A 21,368-nucleotide genomic window follows, 5' to 3' on the forward strand; every position below is an offset into this window, starting at 1 on the left:
ATAGCCATTAATAAGAAGGGCAAATCTGCAACTAAGGGGATGGAACTAGAAGGTGTTATGCTAAGCAAAATAAGTCAATCATTATCATATGATCTCTCTGATATGAGGAATCTGAGGAGGGGGTTGTGGGGGGGGGGGAAGGGAGGGAAAAATGAAACAAGATGGGACTGGGGAGAGAGACAAACCATAAGAGACTTTTAATCTCAAGAAACAAACTGAGGGTTGCAGGAGGGGACTGGGGTGGAAGGGATAGGGTGGCTGGGTGATGGACATTGGGGAGGGTATTGTGATGGTGAGTGCTGTTATAAGACTGATGATTCATAGACCTGTACCCCTGAAACAAATAATACATTATATGTTAATTTAAAAAAAAAAAAAAAGAAGGGCAAGAGCTAGGGGAAGGGCGCACCATAGGAAAAAAATAAATCTTTCATGTGAAATACGTTTTACCACTACCAATCAAGAGCACTGGAAACAGCTGTACCGCAGGATATGCACTGAAATGTACTAAATGATGGTCTAGGAAATCTAGCAATTTCACCCAGAAACAGTGGACAGAGGTACTAGAAAGGTGGATGAATAACTATAGTATATAACTGGCCTTGTGGCTACCAAAAGCTAGCCTCATACCTCTGAATGAGTCTCACTCCTCATAGAAGAAATTACAGACATCACTCCTGCTAGGACAGGCTTCCAAGCCACTCCTCTCAGGCTTCCAGGTATATGAACAGAAATGTAAATTTCTATCAACCAAGTCACTTCTGTAATATTTGAAAGGAAAACCTATTAGTATCCAAGGACAGTAAGGTTATTGCAAATGAATCCATCCACAGGCCCTAGATGAGACTTCTCCCAGCATAAGGATGAATAAAATAGAAAAAAGGAGGAGAAAGAGGAAGAGGAGGAGGAAGAGGAAGAAGAAGAGAAAAAGAATGGGAAAAGGGGGGGGCACCTGGGTGGCTCAGTGGGTTAAAGCCTCTGCCTTCGGCTCAGGTCATGATCCCAGGGTCCTGGGATCGAGCGCCGCATCGGGCTCTCTGCTCAGCGGGGAGCCTGCTTCCCCCTCTCTCTCTGCCAGCTTCTCTGCCTACTTGTAATCTCTGTCTGTGAAATAAATAAGTAAAATCTTTAAAAAAAAAAAAAAAAAAGAATGGGAAGAGGGGAATGGATAGAGGGAGGAGGAGGAAAAAAACACGTACGGGGCCTATGAAACCATTCTGCAGCAAAAAAGGAAAAGGAAAAAAACAACACTCAAGATACAGAAAAGGGCATACAGTTTTGAAAAAACCCTGGAAACAGAAGTAAATTTTAATTAAAATTTCTTTGTATGAAATTCAATAAAATTAAAAAAAAAAACCAAAACATGTTCTTTGAAACCGAGATGACAGATCAGATATTGTGTAGCAGACTAAAGTTTGGCTAAGAGTAAGGTAGAAATAAGTAGGGAGTTCAAAGAAAAAAAAATTAAGGATAAGGAGACAAACAGATGTAATAGAATAAGAACTGTAATAGCATAAGGAAAAACAACATCAATGAAAATCCAGTAAAAAAATGAGATTTCAACATACAATTCACAAAAGAGGATATCCAGACCACCAATAAATATAAGGAAAAATATATAATTTCATTACTAAGTAGAAAAATAGAAATTAAAACCACAATAAGACATTACTACGTACCTACCAAAATTGCCAAAATAAAGAGAAGATGCCAAGCATTGTCAAGCATGTGGAGCACTCTCATACATTATTAACGAGAGTATAAATTGGGCATAATCACTCTGGAAAACTCTTTGGCAGTATCTACCAAAGCTGAACATAGACATGTCTCTCAGAGTATGTCCAGGGATCAGTAACAACAGCATCATTAGTTGCAACAGCAAACCTAGGAGTTTGTTAGAAACATAAAATCTCGGACCACATCCAAAATCTGCTGATTCACAATCAGCAATTTACTAAGAGCCAAGGTTATAGGTACATTGGTACATATATGGTACATATAATGTAGCATAGGTACACTAATGTTTGAGAAGTGCTGTCTTATAACTCACATATTCCACTCCTATCTATATGCCCAACAAAATATATACAAGTGTTCACCCAAAAATATGTACTAGAATGTTCACAGCAGCACTATTTGTAATAGCTAAAATTTGGAAATTACCCAAATACCCAAATATCAAACAATACAGTAAATTAAGTAAATTGTCATATATTCACAAAATAAGAATGGATAATCTGTAATTGCACACAACATGGTCAAGCCTCATAAATATAATTATGAGTGAAAGAAGCCAGGCACAGAAGAGTCTTGTATTTATTCATTTTATATAAAGTGTAAAAACAAGCAAAATTAATCTATACTGTTAGGAGTCAGAATGGTGGTTAACTTTCAGGAGGGTAGTGATACATAATAGTGACTGGAGGGGAACATGAGAGGTTTTGGGGGCTTCAAAATGTTCTATTTCCTAGGCACAAATTTTCAGTTATAAAATAAATTAATCTCAGGGATGAAAGGTACAGCATGGGAACTATAGTTAATAATACAGTACTGCATATTTGAAAGTTGCTTAAAGAGTAGATCTTAAGTCCTTATCACAAGAGAAAAAAATCTTTGTAATTATGCATAGTAATGAATGTCAACCAGACTAATTTGGGGATTATATATTGTACAATACATACAAATACTGAATCATTTTATTCTACACCTGAAACTAATATAGTATATATGTCAATTATACATCAAAAATGTTTTCCTTTTTAAAAAAAGATTTATTTTTTATTTTATATATATTTTATATTTATTATATTGTATATAATAGGATAAATAGATTTTACATAAATTTAAATATATAACTCTATATATAAATTTAAATATATTTTATTTATATTTTTAAAGATTTTATTTATTTATTTGACATAGAGAGAGAGAATGAGCAGGCAGGAGGGAGAGGCAGAGGGAGAAGCAGACTCCTTGCCAAGCAGGGAGCCTGATGTGAGACCCAATCCCAGGACCCCAGATCATAACCTGAGCTGAAGGCAGACACTTAATGACTGAGCCACCCAGGTGCCCCTATCTATCTACTTATTTATTTATTCAATCTCTACATCCAACATGGGACTCAAACTCACAACCACAAGATCAAGAGTCATGTGCTCTTCTGACTGAGCCATCCAGGTGCCCCAAAATGTTGTTTCTTAACCTGGACAATAAGCATTTGTGCTTTATTAGTAATTTAGGAATGAGAAATGAACTACAATGACATACCATTACACAGACACTAAAATACCTAAAATTATAAAAAAGGCACAATACCAATGTTAGCAAGAATGTAGAGCAACATGGACTATCAAACAGAGCTGGTAGGAAAGCAAAATCATATGACTACTTTGAAAAACAGTGTAATTAATAGTTTCTTATAAACCTAAATATTCATTTACCATGCAACCCAGCAATTCTACTCCTAGGTATTACCCAAGAGATATTAAAACATAAACAAGTGTTTACATTACGTTCACATAAACACCTGTATACAAATGTTCATAGCAGCTTCAGTTATAATGGACCCAGAGTGGAAATAATCCAAATATCCATCAACAGATGAATGGATAAGCAAATTGAGACACATTCATAAAATGAAATTCTAATCAGCAATAAAAGAGAACATGACACACAGAACAACAGGGACAAGTCTCGAAAACATTAAGCTGTGTAAAAGAAACCAGACAAGAAAGAGTACATACTACAGAATTCCATTTATATCAGTGGTTAGCAAAGGCAAAACTAATCTGCAGTGACAGAAAGCAGAGAGGAAGAGTGGTTGCCTGGGGATGGGTGGGCATGGGGGAATTTGGAGGGGTAAAAGTTCGATATCATGATTGTGATGGTGCTTTATACAGTTGTATATATTTATCAAAACTCCATGAATTCAATGAGTACATTTTATTGTAAGTTATACACCAATTAAAATTACTTTCAAAAAAGCCAATGACAAATCAAGAAAAAAAGATTTCAACATGCATTCAAAGATTCAATATTCTTACTCTAGAAAGATAATGCCATTACTACCAACAACAAAACCCAGTCTCCCAACAGAAAATGTGAAAGACACTGTTCTAGAATGCTGAAAAGCCTGCAGAAACACCTGAGCACTGACAGCTTTCAATCTTAGAAAAGATGGAGAGGTGAATCCAATGCTTGTTAACATTCCCTTAATTAGAAACTGATACATTTTTCTGGAATGGCAAGGTTAAGTCTCACATATAAAAGGCTGTGGCTTAGCAAAAAGTGACTTTTTTTTAGAGCCTGGAAAAAACCAGTGTCATCAGACAAGAGAGAAAGGGAGGTGCTACTGAGACTCACTGTATCCACTGCAGTCATGTGTGGTCACCTCACTTCTAATAAGATTCTATTCCCGTTGCTAATTAAGCAAGAACTGTAACTCCACTGTGTATGAGTATGCGTTCTCCTTCCACCCACCTGAAATGCATCCGTTGGCATAAGAAGTGAGATTGGCACAGACTCACCACTACCCTTGTTAAACGAGTTTGGAACTGGAAGGAGTGTTGGGAAGGCAAGTGAGGGAATGCTGCCTGAGGAAGTCTGGGAGGAGATGACACTGCAGCTGCTGTGTGAGTTGTTTTTTTCTGGAGTAGTCATAAGAATGGAGTTCACAGACTGTTCTCTTACCTACTGACAAGTTGAGTCCAATGGATAATTTAAGAGAAGAAAGGCAAGAGAGTCCAGTGCGTAAGTCATGGATGTCTCACTAATGAAGGTGGGGATGGTCTTAGGTTCCTAAAGGCAGCACAGGGAGATGGGGGAGGCATGGTGGAGGATGGCCTTCACATGCCTCTTAGATGGGTAGTCAGCAACTTTTCAAGCCAGTACTGCATAGGCGCTGAAGTTTACTTAGATATGGGAAAGTATAAAAATAGAGCAGGGAAATGCTTTAACTCTTGCTAACCCAATTCTCTGGAGGGGAGATACAAGACCAAAAAAGTGATAGAATTGATCTGAAGGTTTTTAATGTGGGAAGGGGGTGATAATATACTTATGAAGAATTCTGTCTTCCTTGATTCTTCTTGAAAAGGTGGCCAAAGAAAAAGACTGGTTCTAATATAAAGAATTTAACTGGGTGAATAGCTTGATTTTAAAACTCTGTCCTAAGACTTTCCTCTCAGAAGATTCTTTAGCTGAGACTGTGATTTGAACAAATATTTTTTAAACTAACAGGGTTAAAGTTAGTGTTTGCAGTTTCCAGAGTTCACTTAAATAGGAATGTATTTCCACTGGTAAATAGTAAGACAATTTCTTTTTGAAGAGTATTTGGGCTGGGCATGAAAAGTTAAAAGGAAAACAAAACAAAACGAACTCCATCATTTCCAGGATGTTTCCCAAGAAGACAGAATTAAAAGGGTCTCAAGACCATTTAGCTCCTATGTTTCAGAAATAGTTTTATTTAGGTGAAGACCCTCATGCTGGATCAGAACGAAGTGAAATAAAAAGGAGAGGCTAAAGTCTTAGGAAATAATTTCCCCCATTTGGATATCTTTAACATTTTGGTTTCTGCAACTTCTAGCTTGAGAAGGGAGATGCTGATAAAAGGTGGATTTTTATACATTTACAATTACATATAGAATTACATATAGAATGTTTTTTAACTTTAGAGACAGTATCTCAAAAGGAGTTATGATCTCTACATTTTAAAATGGGTTTGAGAAAGAGAAAGCAGACAATGTCTCAGTGAAGGATAAATGCACTCTGATCAGGAACTCCAGCACCAGGAGGGGAGGAGGCAAGTAGGGCTGAGCAGAGGCAGGAGCAATCTTACACTTAATGGTGACTGGGTGAGGGTACAGCAAGGTGCAGAATGCTGTCCCTCACAGAAGCCATTCTTCCATGTCCCCACTCTAAGAAGGGCTGACAGTGCTCAGTCTATATCAGCCTATACCTACTCATGCTGAAAGAAACAAGAGAGAAAAAGGAAATCACATGAGACCTAATAAAAAAGAAGCTGAATTCATCAGCTGCTGTGTGTGTGTGTGTGTGTGTGTGTGTGTGTGTGTGTGTGTGTTAACATGTTTGGAGAGATGTTATACTTCAGTAACAACAACAACAAGCTCTCAATCCTACAACTCAACAACAAGAAAACCTAATCAGAAAATATGCAAAGACTTGAATAGATATTTCTCTAAGAAGATAAATTGTCAAAAAGCACATGAAAAGATGTTCAACATCCCTAATAATTAGTAAATGCAAATCAACCCACACTGAGATACAACCTCAAAACCATTGTGATGGCTACTATGAAAAAAAAAAAAGAAACAGAAGGTAAAATAACAGAAAAGATCAATGAAACTAAGAGCTGGTTCTTTGAAAAGTTGTACAAAACTGACAAACATTTAGCTAGATTCACCAAGAAAAAAAGAGAGGACTCAAATAAATAAAATCAGAAATAATAGAGGAGACTTTATGACTGAAACCAGAGAAATACAAAATCACGAGCCTGCTATGAACAATTATATGCCACCAAATTTGACAACCTAGAAGAAACGGATAAATTTTTAGAAACATGCAACCTACTAAGACTGAATCATGAAGAAAGAGAAAATCTGAACAGATCAACTACTAGGAAAGAGACTGAATCAATAAACAAAACCTCCCCAAAGAGGAAAGTCCAGGAGCAGTCACCTTCTCTGGTGAATTCTACCAAACATTCAAAGAATAATTACTACCAATCCTTCTCAAGTTCTTCCAAAAAACAAAAAATAAAACCAAAAAACAGAAGAGGAGAGAATGCTTCTAAACTCATTTTATGAGGCCAGCATTACCCTGATACCAAAATCAGACAAGGATACCGCAAGAAAAGAAAATTATCAGCCAATAACACATCTATGATTAAAAAAACATATGCAAAAATCTTCAACAAAATATTAGCAAACCAAATTCAACAACACATTAAAAGAATCATATACCATGCAAATGAAAATCACAGTGAAATATCACCTTATACCTGTTAAAATGGCAATTAACAAAAAGACAAGAAATTATCAGTGTTGGCAATCATAAGAAGAAAAGAGAACCTTTGTGCACTACTGGTGGGAATGTAAACTGACAGTCTCTATGGAAAACACTGTGGAGGATCCTCAAAAAATTAAAACTAGACCTACCACGTGATCCAGCAATTCTACTTCTAGCTATTTGATCTGAGGAAAATGAAAAGATACATGCACTCATATTTACTGCATCATTATTTACAATAGCCAACATATGGAAACACCCTAAGTGTCTATTCAGCAGATGAATGGATGAAGAAGATGTCTCTCTCTCTCTCTCCTTTCTTTCTCTCTCTCTCTCTCTCTCTCTCTCTCTCACACACACACACACACAATGGGCTATTATTCAACCATAAAAAAGAATCTCATCATTTGCAATAACATGCATGTACCTAGAGGACATTATGCTAAGTGAAATAAATCTGACAAAGACAAATACCATGTGACCTCACTTATATGTGGAATCTAAAAACCAAAACCAAAAAAACAAGTTCATTTGACACAGAGAACAGACTGGTGGTTGCCAGAAGTAGATACCGTTGGGAGTGGCCAGGGTGAGGGAGGAGGAGATGTGAAGACCGTAAAACGTACAAAATTCTAGTAAAATAAATAAGTCCTGGAGGGGCACCTGGGTAGCTCCAGTGGGTTAAGACTCTGCCTTTGACTCAGATCATGATCTCAGGGTCCTGGGATCAAGGCTGGCATCAGGCTCTCTGCTCATCAGGGAGCCTGCTTCCCCCTCTCTCTGCCTACCTCTCGGCCTACTTGTGATAGCACTCCCGCTCTCTCTCTCTGTCAAATAAATAAATTAATTAAATATTTTAAAAAATAAGTCACAGAGATGTATACCATGGTAACTACAGTTAATAATACTGTATTGCATATCTGGTAGTTGCTAAGAGTAAATTTTGTTTCTCATCACAAGAAAAAGTTTTTTTGCAACATATATATAAGGTGCCATATTAAGTAGATGGTTGTAGTGATCATTTAGTGATGTATACAAATATCAAATGATTATGTTATATACCTAAAACTAACATAATGTTATGTCCGTGATACCTTAACTAAAGAAACAACAACAAACTAACAAGCATTAGTGGAGAAACTGGAACCCTTGTGCAGTGTTAGTAGTGGGAGTATAAAATAGTGCATCCACTGTGAGGAAAAGTACAGCAGTTCCTCAAAAAATTGAGATAGAATTATAGGACCCAATAATCCCACTTCTGGGTATATACCTCTGAAAACTGAAAGCAGGGTCACGTTCATAAGCACTATTACTCACAGGGAACAAAAATTGAAAACAACCCTTGTCTAGTGACAGATAAATGAATAAACAAAATGTGGTAAATACATACAATGGACTATTACTGGGCTTTTAAAATTTGTTTTTAATTGTGGTAAAATACACATACCATAAAACTTACCATTTTAACTCTTTAAACTCTGTTTAAAAAGGAAGGAAATTCTGATACCTGTTTCAATGGATAAACCTTGAGTGAAATTAACCAGTCACAGAAAGACAAATACTGTATGATTCCGCTTGAATGCAGTGCCTACAGTAGTTACGTTCAGAGACAGAAAGTAGAATGGTTGTTGCCAGGTGCTGGGGCTGGAAGTGGGGATCTACTGTTTAATGGGTATAATGGGTATAGAGTTTCAGTTCTGCAAGTGAAAAGACCTTGGAGATGGATAGTAGTGTTGGCTGCACAATAAGATGAATGTACTTAATATCAGTAGACTATATACTTAAAAAGAGTTAAAATGGTAAGTTTTATGGTATGTGTATTTTACCACAATTAAAAACAAATTTTAAAAGCCCAAAAGAAAAAAAATACGTAAAAATTAAAAATAAAAATAAAATAAAAGCCCAAAATAGACAAGGGAGACTCTGCTTAAAATGCCAAGTCCAGAAAAGAGAAACCAGCTGCACTCAAGTCCAAGGTAGACTGAGGATGGAGCAAAGGTCTCCTGCCTTCTTGCCATACTAACCTTCCACAAGAAATAGCAAGAGAATGGCCCAGTGGTGGGTACGTGTGGAACCCTCTGGCAGTGACGTCATCACGTGAGTGCGCGTGCTAACTGAACAAGCAAAATGGAAACCCATGGTATTACTGGACCCCAAGCTAAATATAGTCTGAAACATTAAGTTCCCATGGGCCTCAACAGGAGAAAACAATCAGAGAAATACGAAGTTTAAGAGGAATTATGTTGAAATAGCTGCGAGGTCCAAGCAAAAAGCCCAAAGCCTAATTGACCTGTTTGGATTTCTACAAAAACATATCACAGAGGGAACTGTTACTAGGCCCTAGCCATCAGTTTCTCTGAAATAAATGACTTTTTTAGGGGTTTGTGCAGCTTCCACAAAGATTTGATAGTACAAATATAGCACATTTTAATCCATGCCAACAATTGGATTCTCTTACAAAAACGGAAGTGGCTAAAACTTTCCATAGCTGTCCTTTCCCTACCTTTTATGGGAAAAATTCTAAAAATATATCACAACCCAGATTAACATGAGAGGGGAGGGTGTGTAAATGTAATACCAACATAAAATTGTAATTAAAATGTGTTATGATTCCAAATGTGTTTGCTCTTCTGTATGCTGGTTCTTGTGGAACCTAGAAAATACTGTGAATAAATTGTATGAACTGAAAAAAATTGTTCTTTAATTTAGGGGGTACATTTTTTAATACACATTCTTATTTTTAATCATTTTTAATCACATGTACATCATTTTAAAAATCAAATACTCCTGCAATAAAGGTAGATTCAATAAGAACTGAATATCTTAAAAAATGTATTACATCAACATAACTGGAAATAAAAAAGGAAATTCATCTCAGTAGATGGAGAAAAAGCATTCAACAAAATTCAACTCCTGTTCATGATTAAAATTCTCAGCAAACTAGAATAGAAGGGAACATCCCCAGTCTTGGGGATCTACAAAAGGGTATCTACAAAAACCTCAGTGCTCACATTATACTTATTGGTGAAGAGACTGCTTTTCCCTAAGATCAGGATCAGGCAACGATATCAACTTTCACCATTTCTATTCAACATTGTAAAGGATGTCCTAGCCAGTGTCATCTGGGGGAAAAGAAGGAAGGGAGGCAGGGGAGAGTAGATAGATTGAAAAAAATGTAAAACTGTATTCACAGACAACAGATCATCTATATGGAAAATTCTATAAAAACATCTACAAAAACTATAGAACTAATGAGTACATCAACATCACAGGCTATAAAGTCAATGTGAAAAAAGGTCAGTTGTGTTTCTACACACTAGCAACAAACTATTAGACATTGAGATTTATAAAATTCTTATTACAATAACATAAGAATTATGAAGTATTTGTGAATAAATTAAGTTAAATATGTGCAAGATCTATTGTGGAAACTGCAAAACACTGCTGAGGAAAAGTATATAAGCAAATGGAATGATGAATATAAATAATTATAACATGTTCACGGGTCAGAAGACTCAACATTAAGACGTCAATTTTTACCTAAATGATTTACAGATTCGAAGAAATCATAGTCAAAACCCCAGCAGGGTTTTTTTGGGTAGGAAAGCTGATTTTTAACGTCTCTACAGAAATGCAAATAACCTAAAACAGCCAGAACATCGTTGAGAAAACAAATTCGGAGTAATTATATTACCTGCTTCAAAAATTACAATACAGCTGAAGTAATCATGATGGTCTCTTCCTGGATTAAGGATAGACGTATAGGTCAATAGAACAGAAGAGAGAGTCCAGAAATACACCCACACATACATACCAAATTGATTTTCACAAAGGTACCAAGGTAAGTCAATGAGAAAAGGCTAGAGTTTTCAACAAATGGTGCTGGATCATTCTACCTGACAAAAACTAACCCTGACCCTTAACTCTTACCATACATTAAAAAATAACTCAGTGGTTCCAGAAGTAGATTCCTTAAGATCCAGGATATTTCATAATATAGTCATTTTTCTCAATAACACATTGCCTTAATCAAAGGGAAGAAGGGGCTCTATGCAAAATAATAAATATTAGTGTTATTAAATAATACTAAAAATTCATAAATGGACCATAGGCCTACATATAAGAGCTAAAACTTCAAAATTTCCAGAAGAAAACAGAAAAAATATTTTTTCAATCTGGGAGTTGACAATAATTTCTAAAACAGCATATAAAAGCATGAGTCATAAAGAAAAAGAAGGTACTTCGTCAAAATTTTAGGCTTCTGCTCTTTAAAAGACTGATAAGAAGCAAAAAGGTAAGCCACAGACTGAGAGATAAATTTATAGAACATAGTACTGATAAAAGAGTTGTAATCAGAAGATCTCTTAAAATTCAAATATAAAAAGACAACTCCAATTAAAAATGATTAAAAGACATAAACAGGCACTACACTAATAAGACATATGAAGAGCAAATACAGGAAAACACAAGAATATGTCATTTTATCACACTTTGTTTTGTGCAATACTTAGCTTCTGTGCTTCTCATATACTGTTGTTTTTACAAATAGAAGTTTAGTGACAATCCTGTACAAAGCAAATCTATTGGTGCCATTTTTCCAACAGCATTTGCTCACTTCATGTCTTTGTGTCATGTTTTGGTAATTCTCACAATATTTCAAATTATTTCATTATTACTGTATTTGTTAGGGTGATCTGTGATCAGTCATCTTTGATATTACTACTCTAATTGTTCCGGGGAGTCATGAGCCACACCCATCTAAGACAGCAAACTAATAAATGTTGTGTGGTCTGACTACTCCGCTAACCAGCAGTTCCCCCAGCTCTCTCCCTCTCTCCTTGCGTCTCCGTATTCCCTGACACATAACAATATCAAAATTAGGCCAAGTAATAACCCCACAGTGAAATGGCCTCTAGGGACACCTGGGTGGCTCAGTCGGTTAAGCATCTGCCTTCGGCTTAGGTCATGATCCCAGGGTCCTAGAACTGAGTTCCACATCGGGCTCCTTGCTCAGCGGGGAGCATGCTTCTCCCTCTGCCTGCTGCTCCCCATGCTTGTGTGTGTTGCAGGTGCTCACTCTGTTTCTCTCTCTCTCTCTCTCTGACAAATAAATAAAATCTTTTAAAAAAAAGAAAGAAAGAAAGAAAGAAAGAAAGAAAGAAAGAAAGAAATGGCCTGCAAGTGTTCAACGTGAAAGAATCACATGTCTCTAACTCTGAATCAAAAGCTAGAACTGATTACAAGCTTAGTGAGGAAGGCACACTGAAAGATGGGATAGGCTGAAAGCTAGGCCTCTTGCACCAAACAAGTCAGCCAGGTCGTGAACGCAAAGGAAAAGTTCTTGAAAGAAATTAACAGTGCTATTCCTACTCCAGTGAACACATGAATGATTCAAAAGCAAACCAGTCTTCTTACTGATATGGAGAAAGTTTTAGCACTCTGGATAGAAGATCAAACCAACCATGACATTCCCTTAAGCCAAAGCCTAATCTAGAGCAAGGCCCTAACTCTCTCCAATTCTGTGAAGGCTGTGAGAGGTGAGGAAGCTGCTGAAGAGAAGTCTGAAGCCAGCACAGGGTGGCTCAGGAGGGGTAAGGGAAGAAGCCGTCTCCATAACATGAAAGTGCAAGGTGAAGCAGCAAGTTATAACAGACAATAATGAAGCAGATCATAATGAAGGTGGCTACACTGAACAACAGATTTTCAGGGTAGATAAAACAGCCTTATATTAGAAGATGCCATGTTAGACTTCCACACGTAGAGAGGAGAAGTGCACACCTGGTCTCAAAGCTTCCAAGGATAGGCTGGCTCTCCTGTTAGAGGCTAATGCACCTGATGAGTTGAAGCTGCAGTCAATGCTCATTTACCATTCCAAAAATCCTAGGGCCCTTCAGAATTCTGGTAAAGCTACTTTGCCTGGTTCTATAAATGGAACAACAAAGTCTGGATGACAGCACATCTTTTTACAACATGGTTTGCTAAATATTTTAAGCTCATTATTGAGACCTACTGCTCTGAGAGATTCCTTTCAAAATATTACTGCTCACTGACAATGCACCTGGTCACTCAAGAGCTCTGATGGAGACGTATAACGAGATGAACGTTGTTTTCATGCCTGCAAACACAATGGCCATTCTGTAGCCCATGGATCAAGAAGTCATTCTGAGTTTCAAGTTTTGTTTAAGAAATACACTGCATAAGGCCAGAGCTCCCTTAGCTAGAGATTCTTCTGATGGATCTGGGAAAAGTAAATTAAAAACCTTCTGGAAAGAATTAACCACCCTAGGTATCATTCAGATGTTTCTGATTCAGGGGAAGAGATCAAAACATCAGCATTAACAGGAGTTTGGAAGAAGTGGATTCCAGTCAACATGGAGGACTTTGAGGGGTTCCAGACTTGAGTGGAGGAAGTAACTGTAGCTGTGGTAGAAATAGCAAGAAAACTAGAATTAGAAGTGGAGCCTGAAGATGGGACTGAATTGTGGCAATCTTGGCAGCATCACATGCTGCAGAGAAGTTGTTGGTAAAAGGAAGAGTCCATCAATGCAGTGAAGTTCACTGCTGTCTTTTTTTTTTTTAAGATTTTATTTATTTGACAGAGAGAAAGAGCACAAGTAGGCAGAGCGGCAGGCAAGGGGAAAGGGAGAAGGAGGCTGTCCACTGAGCAGGGAGCCTGATGCGGGACTCGAACCCAGGATCCTGGGATCATGACCTGAGCTGAAGGCAGCCACTTAACCGACTGAACCACCTAGGTGCCCCTCACTGCTATCTTATTTTAAGAAATTGCCACAGCCACCCCAAGCTTCAGCAATTACCACCCGGATGTGTCAGCAGGCAGCATCGTCAAGGCAAGGACCACGCCCCCAAACAGCAAAAAGATTATGACTCACTGAAGACTCAGATGGTAGTAAGCATTTTTTTAACCATAGAGTACTGCTTAATTAAGGTATGTGCACTGTTTTTTAAAACATAACACTACTGCACACTTGATAGACTACAATGTAGGGTAAACTTAACTTATACATACACTGGGAACCAAAACATGCATTTGATTCACCACACTGTGATATTCATTTTATTATATAGCTTAATAACATATTGAAGGTTTTAACCTGCAATACCTCTAAGGTATACCTGTCAACACACAGAAAATTGTTCAATGTCACTAATCACTATGGGAATGCAAGTTAAAACTACCATGAGATGTCACTAGACACCCATTAGGACAGTTAAACTTAAGAAGGACAATACCAAGTGTTGGTAAGGACATGGAACAACTGGATCCCTCACACCCAGTGTGGGAATGCCACTTTGAAAACCAGCTGTGCAGTTTCTTATAACACAGATGTACCGTGTGACTCAGTGACAGTTCCTCTCTTGGGAATTTATCAAAGAAAAATGAAAACATACATTCATACAAAGGCTTTATACAAATGGTTATTCCAGCATCACTCATTGTAACAACAACAAAAAAAGGAAAAACCCAAATGTCTATTAAAAGGTGAATGGATAAGCTAATGTGGTTTACACAGATAAGTGAATACTATTCAGTAATGAAAAGGAACAAACAATATGGATGAATTCAAAAGCATTTTGCTAAGTGGAAAAGCCAGATACAAAAGACTACATATGGGGCGCCTGGGTGGCTCAGTGGGTTAAAGCCTCTGCCTTCGGCTCGGGTCGTGATTCCAGGGTCCTGGGATCGAGTCCCGCATCGGGCTCTCTGCTCAGCGGGGAGCCTGCTTCCTCCTCTCTCTCTGCCTGCCTCTCTGCCTACTTGTGATCTCTGTCTGTCAAATAAATAAATAAAATCTTTAAAAAAAAAAAAAAAAAAAAAAAAAAAAAAGACTACATATCCTAGGTTTTCATTTACATGAAATTTTAGAAAAGGAAAACAATGGCAAGAAAAAGCAGATCTCCAAGAGTAGACAGAGGAGACTGACTACATAGTGGTACAAGGAAACTATCAGGGTTAATTGGAATGTTCTACATCATGATTTTAGCAATGGTAACACAACTATATTCATTTATCAAAACACATCAGGGGTGCCTGGGTAGCTAGCTCAGTTGGTTAAGCATCCAACTCTTAATTCTAGCTCAGGTCATGACCTCAGGATTGTGAAATTGAGCAGACTCCGTGCTGGTTGTGGAGCCTGCTTAAAATTCTCTCTCTCTCTCTCTCTCTCTCTCTGCCCCTCCCCTCCCCGCTTGAGTGCATGTGGGCACTCCCTCTCTCAAAAACAAAAACACATCAAATTGAACACTAAAAATTACTGAGTTTATGTAAATTATACCTCAATAAAACTGAGTTTTAAAAAGCATTTAATAAAGATTTTTTTAAAAGTATTATCCAGTAGGGGCGCCTTGCTGGTTCAGTCAGTACAACACAGGACTCTTGATCTCAGGGTCATGAGTTTAAACCCCATACTGGGTATGGACCCTACTTAGAATTTTTTTTAATGTATTATCCAATATATAAGGTATATATGTATATGCAACAGGCAACAAATTGTAGAGTTACCATTGTATTTCTCAGTAGTGGGTCTGTGGAATTTGATAAACTTAGTTTTGTAACTGCATTGTAAAAATCATTTCATGTATGATACGAAGAAACCTCTATCAGTTTGTAACAACATTTACCACTGGTACAAACAGATGAAGCAGACAAAGCACAAGGTGGCCCCCTGTGTAAGGAAGCCAAATTGCCTTAATGTCATCATTCAGCAAAGACTCACAATACTGACAGAGGAGAACTAGCTGTGGGCTAGGCATCCCCAGTCCACCATCTGGAATATTCTTCATTTGAAGCTGAAGAAGACATCTTATCCTCTGCAACTAATACAAGCCCTAACTGGGCAAATAAAGCAAAAATGATACAATCATTGCTGCAGTTTTAAAAACCACAAGAGGACCTTGCAAGTCACTCCGTGGAGAGATGAATCATCGCAATGTACAACTACAGGATGCTGCCATCCTAACAGAATGTGTAAGGGATTCACCAAAAATTCGTATCTTTTAAATATATTTGACCTATTTGTTCATGATGTTGTTCCCCACAAGAATGACATTCCACAATGATAGATTTATGTCTCTGCTGTTTACTGTTATATCCCTAGCATCTAGGACGCCTAGCACATAATAGTTGTTCAATAAATATCTGTTACGTGAATAAATTATGCCTATGTTGATATTCAGTAAATATTTGTATGAATTTATTATGTCTATACAGATATCATTCACAGGCAAAGGATATAATACTCTTCCCTTCCATTTCTTTCTTTTACAATTCTTTGACTGGAAGTTGCATTGTTTTTTCATTTTGTTTCTAAATACCAATTCAAACCTAAACTTTCAAGCAAAATGACTGTTATTTTCTCCTTTATTTACTTCTTTACTTCAAAAATTTCCTACAATACGTGTGTGTATATGCTCAGATTAAAGGACAAATGGACCTTTATAAAATTAGTTTTATAGAGGGCTATGGAAGTTAATAGCACGCTTCAAGTTTTCTTCTAGCTACTTCCTCAGATCTATCCCTCTGCTTATGTTCTTTACCCTTTCTGAAAAACACTCCACACATTTCTCCACAAATTTAGCCTGTCTCAACCCAATTTCCCCAGTTAAGAATCCTTTATAATACTGGTTAATCTCAACCCTTTGATCCACTTTGGCTCCCAAAACAGAACCATAAACTCCTTTTGGCCAGGCAATATTCAGCATATTTTTGTATTTCCCCCTGCTACAGAACATTGATAAATGCTTAATTTGTTGAACATGATGAATTTCTGCGGCCCTGAAGAAGCTTGAGGGTACGAAAATTAATGTAAAGCTACAAAGATAAAGAAATATATTTGCATATAAAACTGTATGCATAAAACCTACCAGCAGTGTCTGTCCTTGGGAAATGAAGAAATGACCTGATATAACGATGGTGAGAACAAGATACCCAGATTCTTCACTGGAGTCAAAAACCTTGGAAAAGAAGAGAGTGAGAGAAATGTGGGTAAGACAATACATTTCTGTAATACTGGTAAATGTATATCTTTTCACACTGATCTTCCTACTCAGAATGTTCCCTTTCCTTCCATTTAATCTGTAATCATTCACTTACAGTTTCACGTTTCTCCTCTATAGGGGCTAACAGCCAGCTTTTAAAAAATATTACTAAATCAAGTATTTTGAAATGAAAAGGATACTAGTTTAAAAATGAAGAGATGTGGGCCCTGAGCTAACCACTTTTCAGTAACATTTTAATAAGTCATTAGTTATCTTTGAGCCTGTTTCCTTTCTTAAAATGGGGATAATGCCTTACAGGGTTGCTGTGAGACTTCAGAGTACTAGTTTCTTCAGTCATATAAATCCATTTTTACAACATCTCAAAACCCGGTGCTTTCCTTTGGATGAGTTTAATTTGTCAATGTCACTCTTAAAATATGGTGCCCCAAACTGACTGTAATGTGCTGGGTGTGGTCTATCTCCCATTACGTCATACAGCCTACAATGACATTAACCTTTTGAGGGGGTAGTCCCATTTGAAGAATGATCTGGTATCATTAAAACCTCTTGAAACTTTTTCACTTATGTTGGTAAATCATTCCTTCACATTCTTAATCCAAACCTAAATGTAAGATCTTGCATGTATTCTCATTATATTTTTCTCACTAGATAGAGGGGAGTTGAGGCAATGAAATCAAAATATCAAAGAGGACATGAGTCATAGATATAGAAGACTGGGATTTGGGTCTTAAGTGACTACCCTGTATATATAGGTGGCTTTAATATACTGAAAGATAAACATCCTTGTATAAATATTAAAATGAAATTATGGATTTATCTCAATGCTCAAAGCTCAAAACAATGAATACATACCTAACTGAAGTCTATCTTTATAAGGTTACTACATTCTTTTGAGAAATAATGTTTTCATAGTTTCATATGCGGGGAATACAGCTTTAAAGCTATATTTAAACTTAAGGAGTTCCTACTGAGATTTCTTTAATTCACTTTAAATTCCAACCTTAAAAAAAAAAAAAAAACCAGAGGGACGCCTGGTGGCTCAGTTGGTTAAAAAAAAAAAAAAACCCAAATGGTATTTTAAAATTCTTTTTTTTTTTTTAAAGATTTTATTTATTTATTTGATAGACAGAGATCACAAGTAGGCAGAGAGGCAGGCAGGGAGAGAGAGGAAGGGAAGCAGGCTCCCTGCTGAGCAGAGAGCCCGATGCGGGGCTCCATTCCAGGACCCTGGGATCATGACCTGAGCCGAAGGCAGAGGCTTTAACCCACTGAGCCACCCAGGCACCCCAAGAAATGCATTTTAAATATAAAAATATAAACAGGTTAAAAACAAAAGAGTGGGAAAAACATATACTATGAGGATACTAGTCAAAGAATGTTGGAGTATGTATATTAACATTAGGCAAAAATATCAAAAGATATAAAGATGGTCATTTCATAGTGATAAAGGGGTAGGTTAATCAAGAGACATAATTATCCTAAACATTTATGTCCCCAATGACAGAGCTTAAAAATACATGAAGCAATAACTGATAGAACAGGAGGAAATATACAAATCCACAATTATAGTCAGAGCTGTCAATACCCCTCTCTCAATAATTGATAGAACAAGTACATGGAAAATCAGTAAATAATAGTAGATTTGAAGAACAGTATCAACCAACATAATCTCACAGACATTTATATAACACTTCACCCAATACCAGCAAAACACACATTCTCCTCTAGTATGTACAGAGCATTTACCAAGACAGACAAAATTCTGGACCATAAAACAAGTCTTAGTAAATGTTAAGTATGTTCTCTCAAAACTAAAATTAAATTAGAAATCAGTAACAGGGGGCGCCTGGGTGGCTCAGTGGGTTAAAGCCTCTGCCTTCACCTCGGGTCGTGATCCCAGAGTCCTGGGATCTAGCCCCACATCAGGCTCTCTGCTCCGCAGGGAGCCTGCTTCCTCCTCTCTCTCTGCCTGCCTCTCTGCCTACTTGTGATCTCTGTCTGTCAAATAAATAAATAAAATCTTAAAAAAAAAAAAAAGAAAAGAAAAAGAAATCAGTAACAGACAGATCTCTGGGAAAAAAAAAAAAAAACCTCCCCAAGTATTTTGAAACTAAGTAACACACTTCTAAATAACCTATGGGTAAATAGAAATTAAAAGAGAAATTAGAAGTATTTTGAACTGAATATAATTCACCATCTTAATAAACTAAAAAGAAAAACCACATAATCACCTCAATAGTGAGAAATATATAGAAAAAGCATTTGATACAAACCAACATCCATTCCTCATTTACAAACTCAGCAAACCAGGAATAGAAGGAACTTCCTTGAGCTGATGAAGGGCATCTATGAAAAACCTACAGTTAGCAGGAAAGATGGAAAGCTTTCTCTCTAAGATAAAGAATAAGACAATAATGTTAGCTCTTACCACTCCTATCAACATTATCCTGGAGGTTCTAACTGTTGTAATCAGGCAAGAAAAAGAAATAAGAGAAAGAATAAATTAAAACAGTCTTAATTCAGACAACATGATCATTTATGTAGAAAATCTAATTGATTTTCTTAGAATAAAACTAAATTTATACAAACTAGAAAAAAACAATTAGAGTTTGAAATTTTAAAAATATCAACATTTATAACAGCATCAAAAATATGAAATATTTAGGGATATTACAAAAAAGTGAAAGATGTGCACACTGAAAATTGGCAGAAATTTACAAACACATAAATATATGGAGAAAGATATTTTGTTCATGGATAGGAACATTTAGTATTGGCAAGATACTGAGGCAGGCAGAATAATGGTCCCTCAAAGATTTCCATGTCCTAATCCCTGGAACACGTGGATATATCTTACATGGCAAAGGGAACTTTGCAGAGTAATTCAGGTTAAGGACCTTGAGATGGGAGAGTAGCCTGGATTATTCAGGTAAGCCCAGTATAATCACAAGGTTCTTACAAGGGAAAGAGGGAAGCAGAAGAATCAGAGTAGGAAATCTGACTGCTTTGAAGATGGATGGTATTAGTACAAGGCTAGGAAATCAAGCAGCCTCTAGAGGCTGGAACAGGCAGAAACATACTCCCCTAGAGCCTCCAGAAGGAAAGAATCCCTACTGACACCTTGATTTTAGCCTTATTAAGATGTATTTCAGGCTTCTGACTGCAGAACTATAAGCTAGTAAATTTGAGTTGTTTTAAGCCACTAAGTTTGTAGCAATTTGTTACAGTAGCAATAATCAAAATTTTAAATTCTTCTGTAGAGATTAAAGACACCACATATCAAGCATTTCAGTCAGCTAACATTAATAAATCCACTATATAGTGATTTATTTTATAAATATTTGGGAAAGGAGAAAAAAAAACATAGAAAGGAATGTCCCTGACCTTGAGCTTCATTCATTCAACAAATATTTATTAAGCACCTACTGGACTCCAAGCATTTTTTTAGATGGGAAACAACTGAACAAAATTATTAGCTGCCCTCACGCCTCATGGAGCTAATGGGGGATGGGATGCAGGGCAAGGGTACAGTAAAGACTACAGTAAACAAATATAATTAGTGGCATTCTAATGGTGGGATGTTGAAAGCAGTGAACCCTGGTTCAGGCAATAAGGGAATGCTGTGTCAAGAATTTATATACAATAGTCAAACAGACTAACAAGCAACCTGATTTTTACCACCACCATGTGCCCACAATTCTAACCAATGTCACTGATGAACTATCCCTCCCTGAAAAAGTTCTAAACAACCACTACAGTTACTGCTAAGTTTGAATAAAACATATGTAAGCTTCAAATTATCGGATTTTTAGTATTTATTCTTTAATAAACTTTGCTTTTCACACATTCATTTGGGAAATTCCCAATTATAATGTTGGCCCACATATATGCACACTTAACCACATACAAAGAATAGCTCACAAGGATTTGACATACTTCAAGTTTGCTTAATGCAAAATTCTTGTCTCCAACCCTTTCTTAGGATGAAGTTCACTTCAACCCTGAAGTACTAAATTCTTCTGCATTTAAACTAGATTCAAAATAAACAATGATAGCATAGGGATTATAAACGCAAACACACTGGAGTTACTCCAATGCTGTCATTTGTCCAATGCTGGGACCTGTTGGTATTTATATTCGCGTTTAAAATTTTATTTATTTATTTTTTTAAAGATTTTATTTATTTATTTGAGAGAGAGACAGAGAAAGCATGAGAGGGGGAGGTCAGAGGGCGAAGCAGACTCCCCTTGGAGCTGGGATCCCGATTTGAGACTTGATTCTGGGACTCTGGGATCATGACCTGAGCTGAAGGCAGTTACTTAACCAAC

At 36.8% G+C, this 21,368-nt stretch overlaps 1 protein-coding gene across 1 annotated transcript in view; it reads right to left on the minus strand.

Annotated features, from left to right (window-relative positions):
• The window catches only part of REC114 (REC114 meiotic recombination protein), a gene marked incomplete at both ends in the record, with an annotated part of 98,965 nt that overhangs the window by 64,628 nt on the left and 12,969 nt on the right, over positions 1-21,368 (minus strand). Inside the window, one exon of the mRNA XM_080809665.1 lies at positions 16,906-16,995. Within this exon, the coding sequence (XP_080665791.1) occupies positions 16,906-16,995 (90 nt within the window). The remainder of the gene's footprint in view (positions 1-16,905; positions 16,996-21,368) is intronic.

Source organism: Martes martes (assembly GCF_963455335.1).
Source record: "Martes martes genome assembly, chromosome: 7".
Lineage (NCBI taxonomy): Eukaryota > Metazoa > Chordata > Mammalia > Carnivora > Mustelidae > Martes > Martes martes.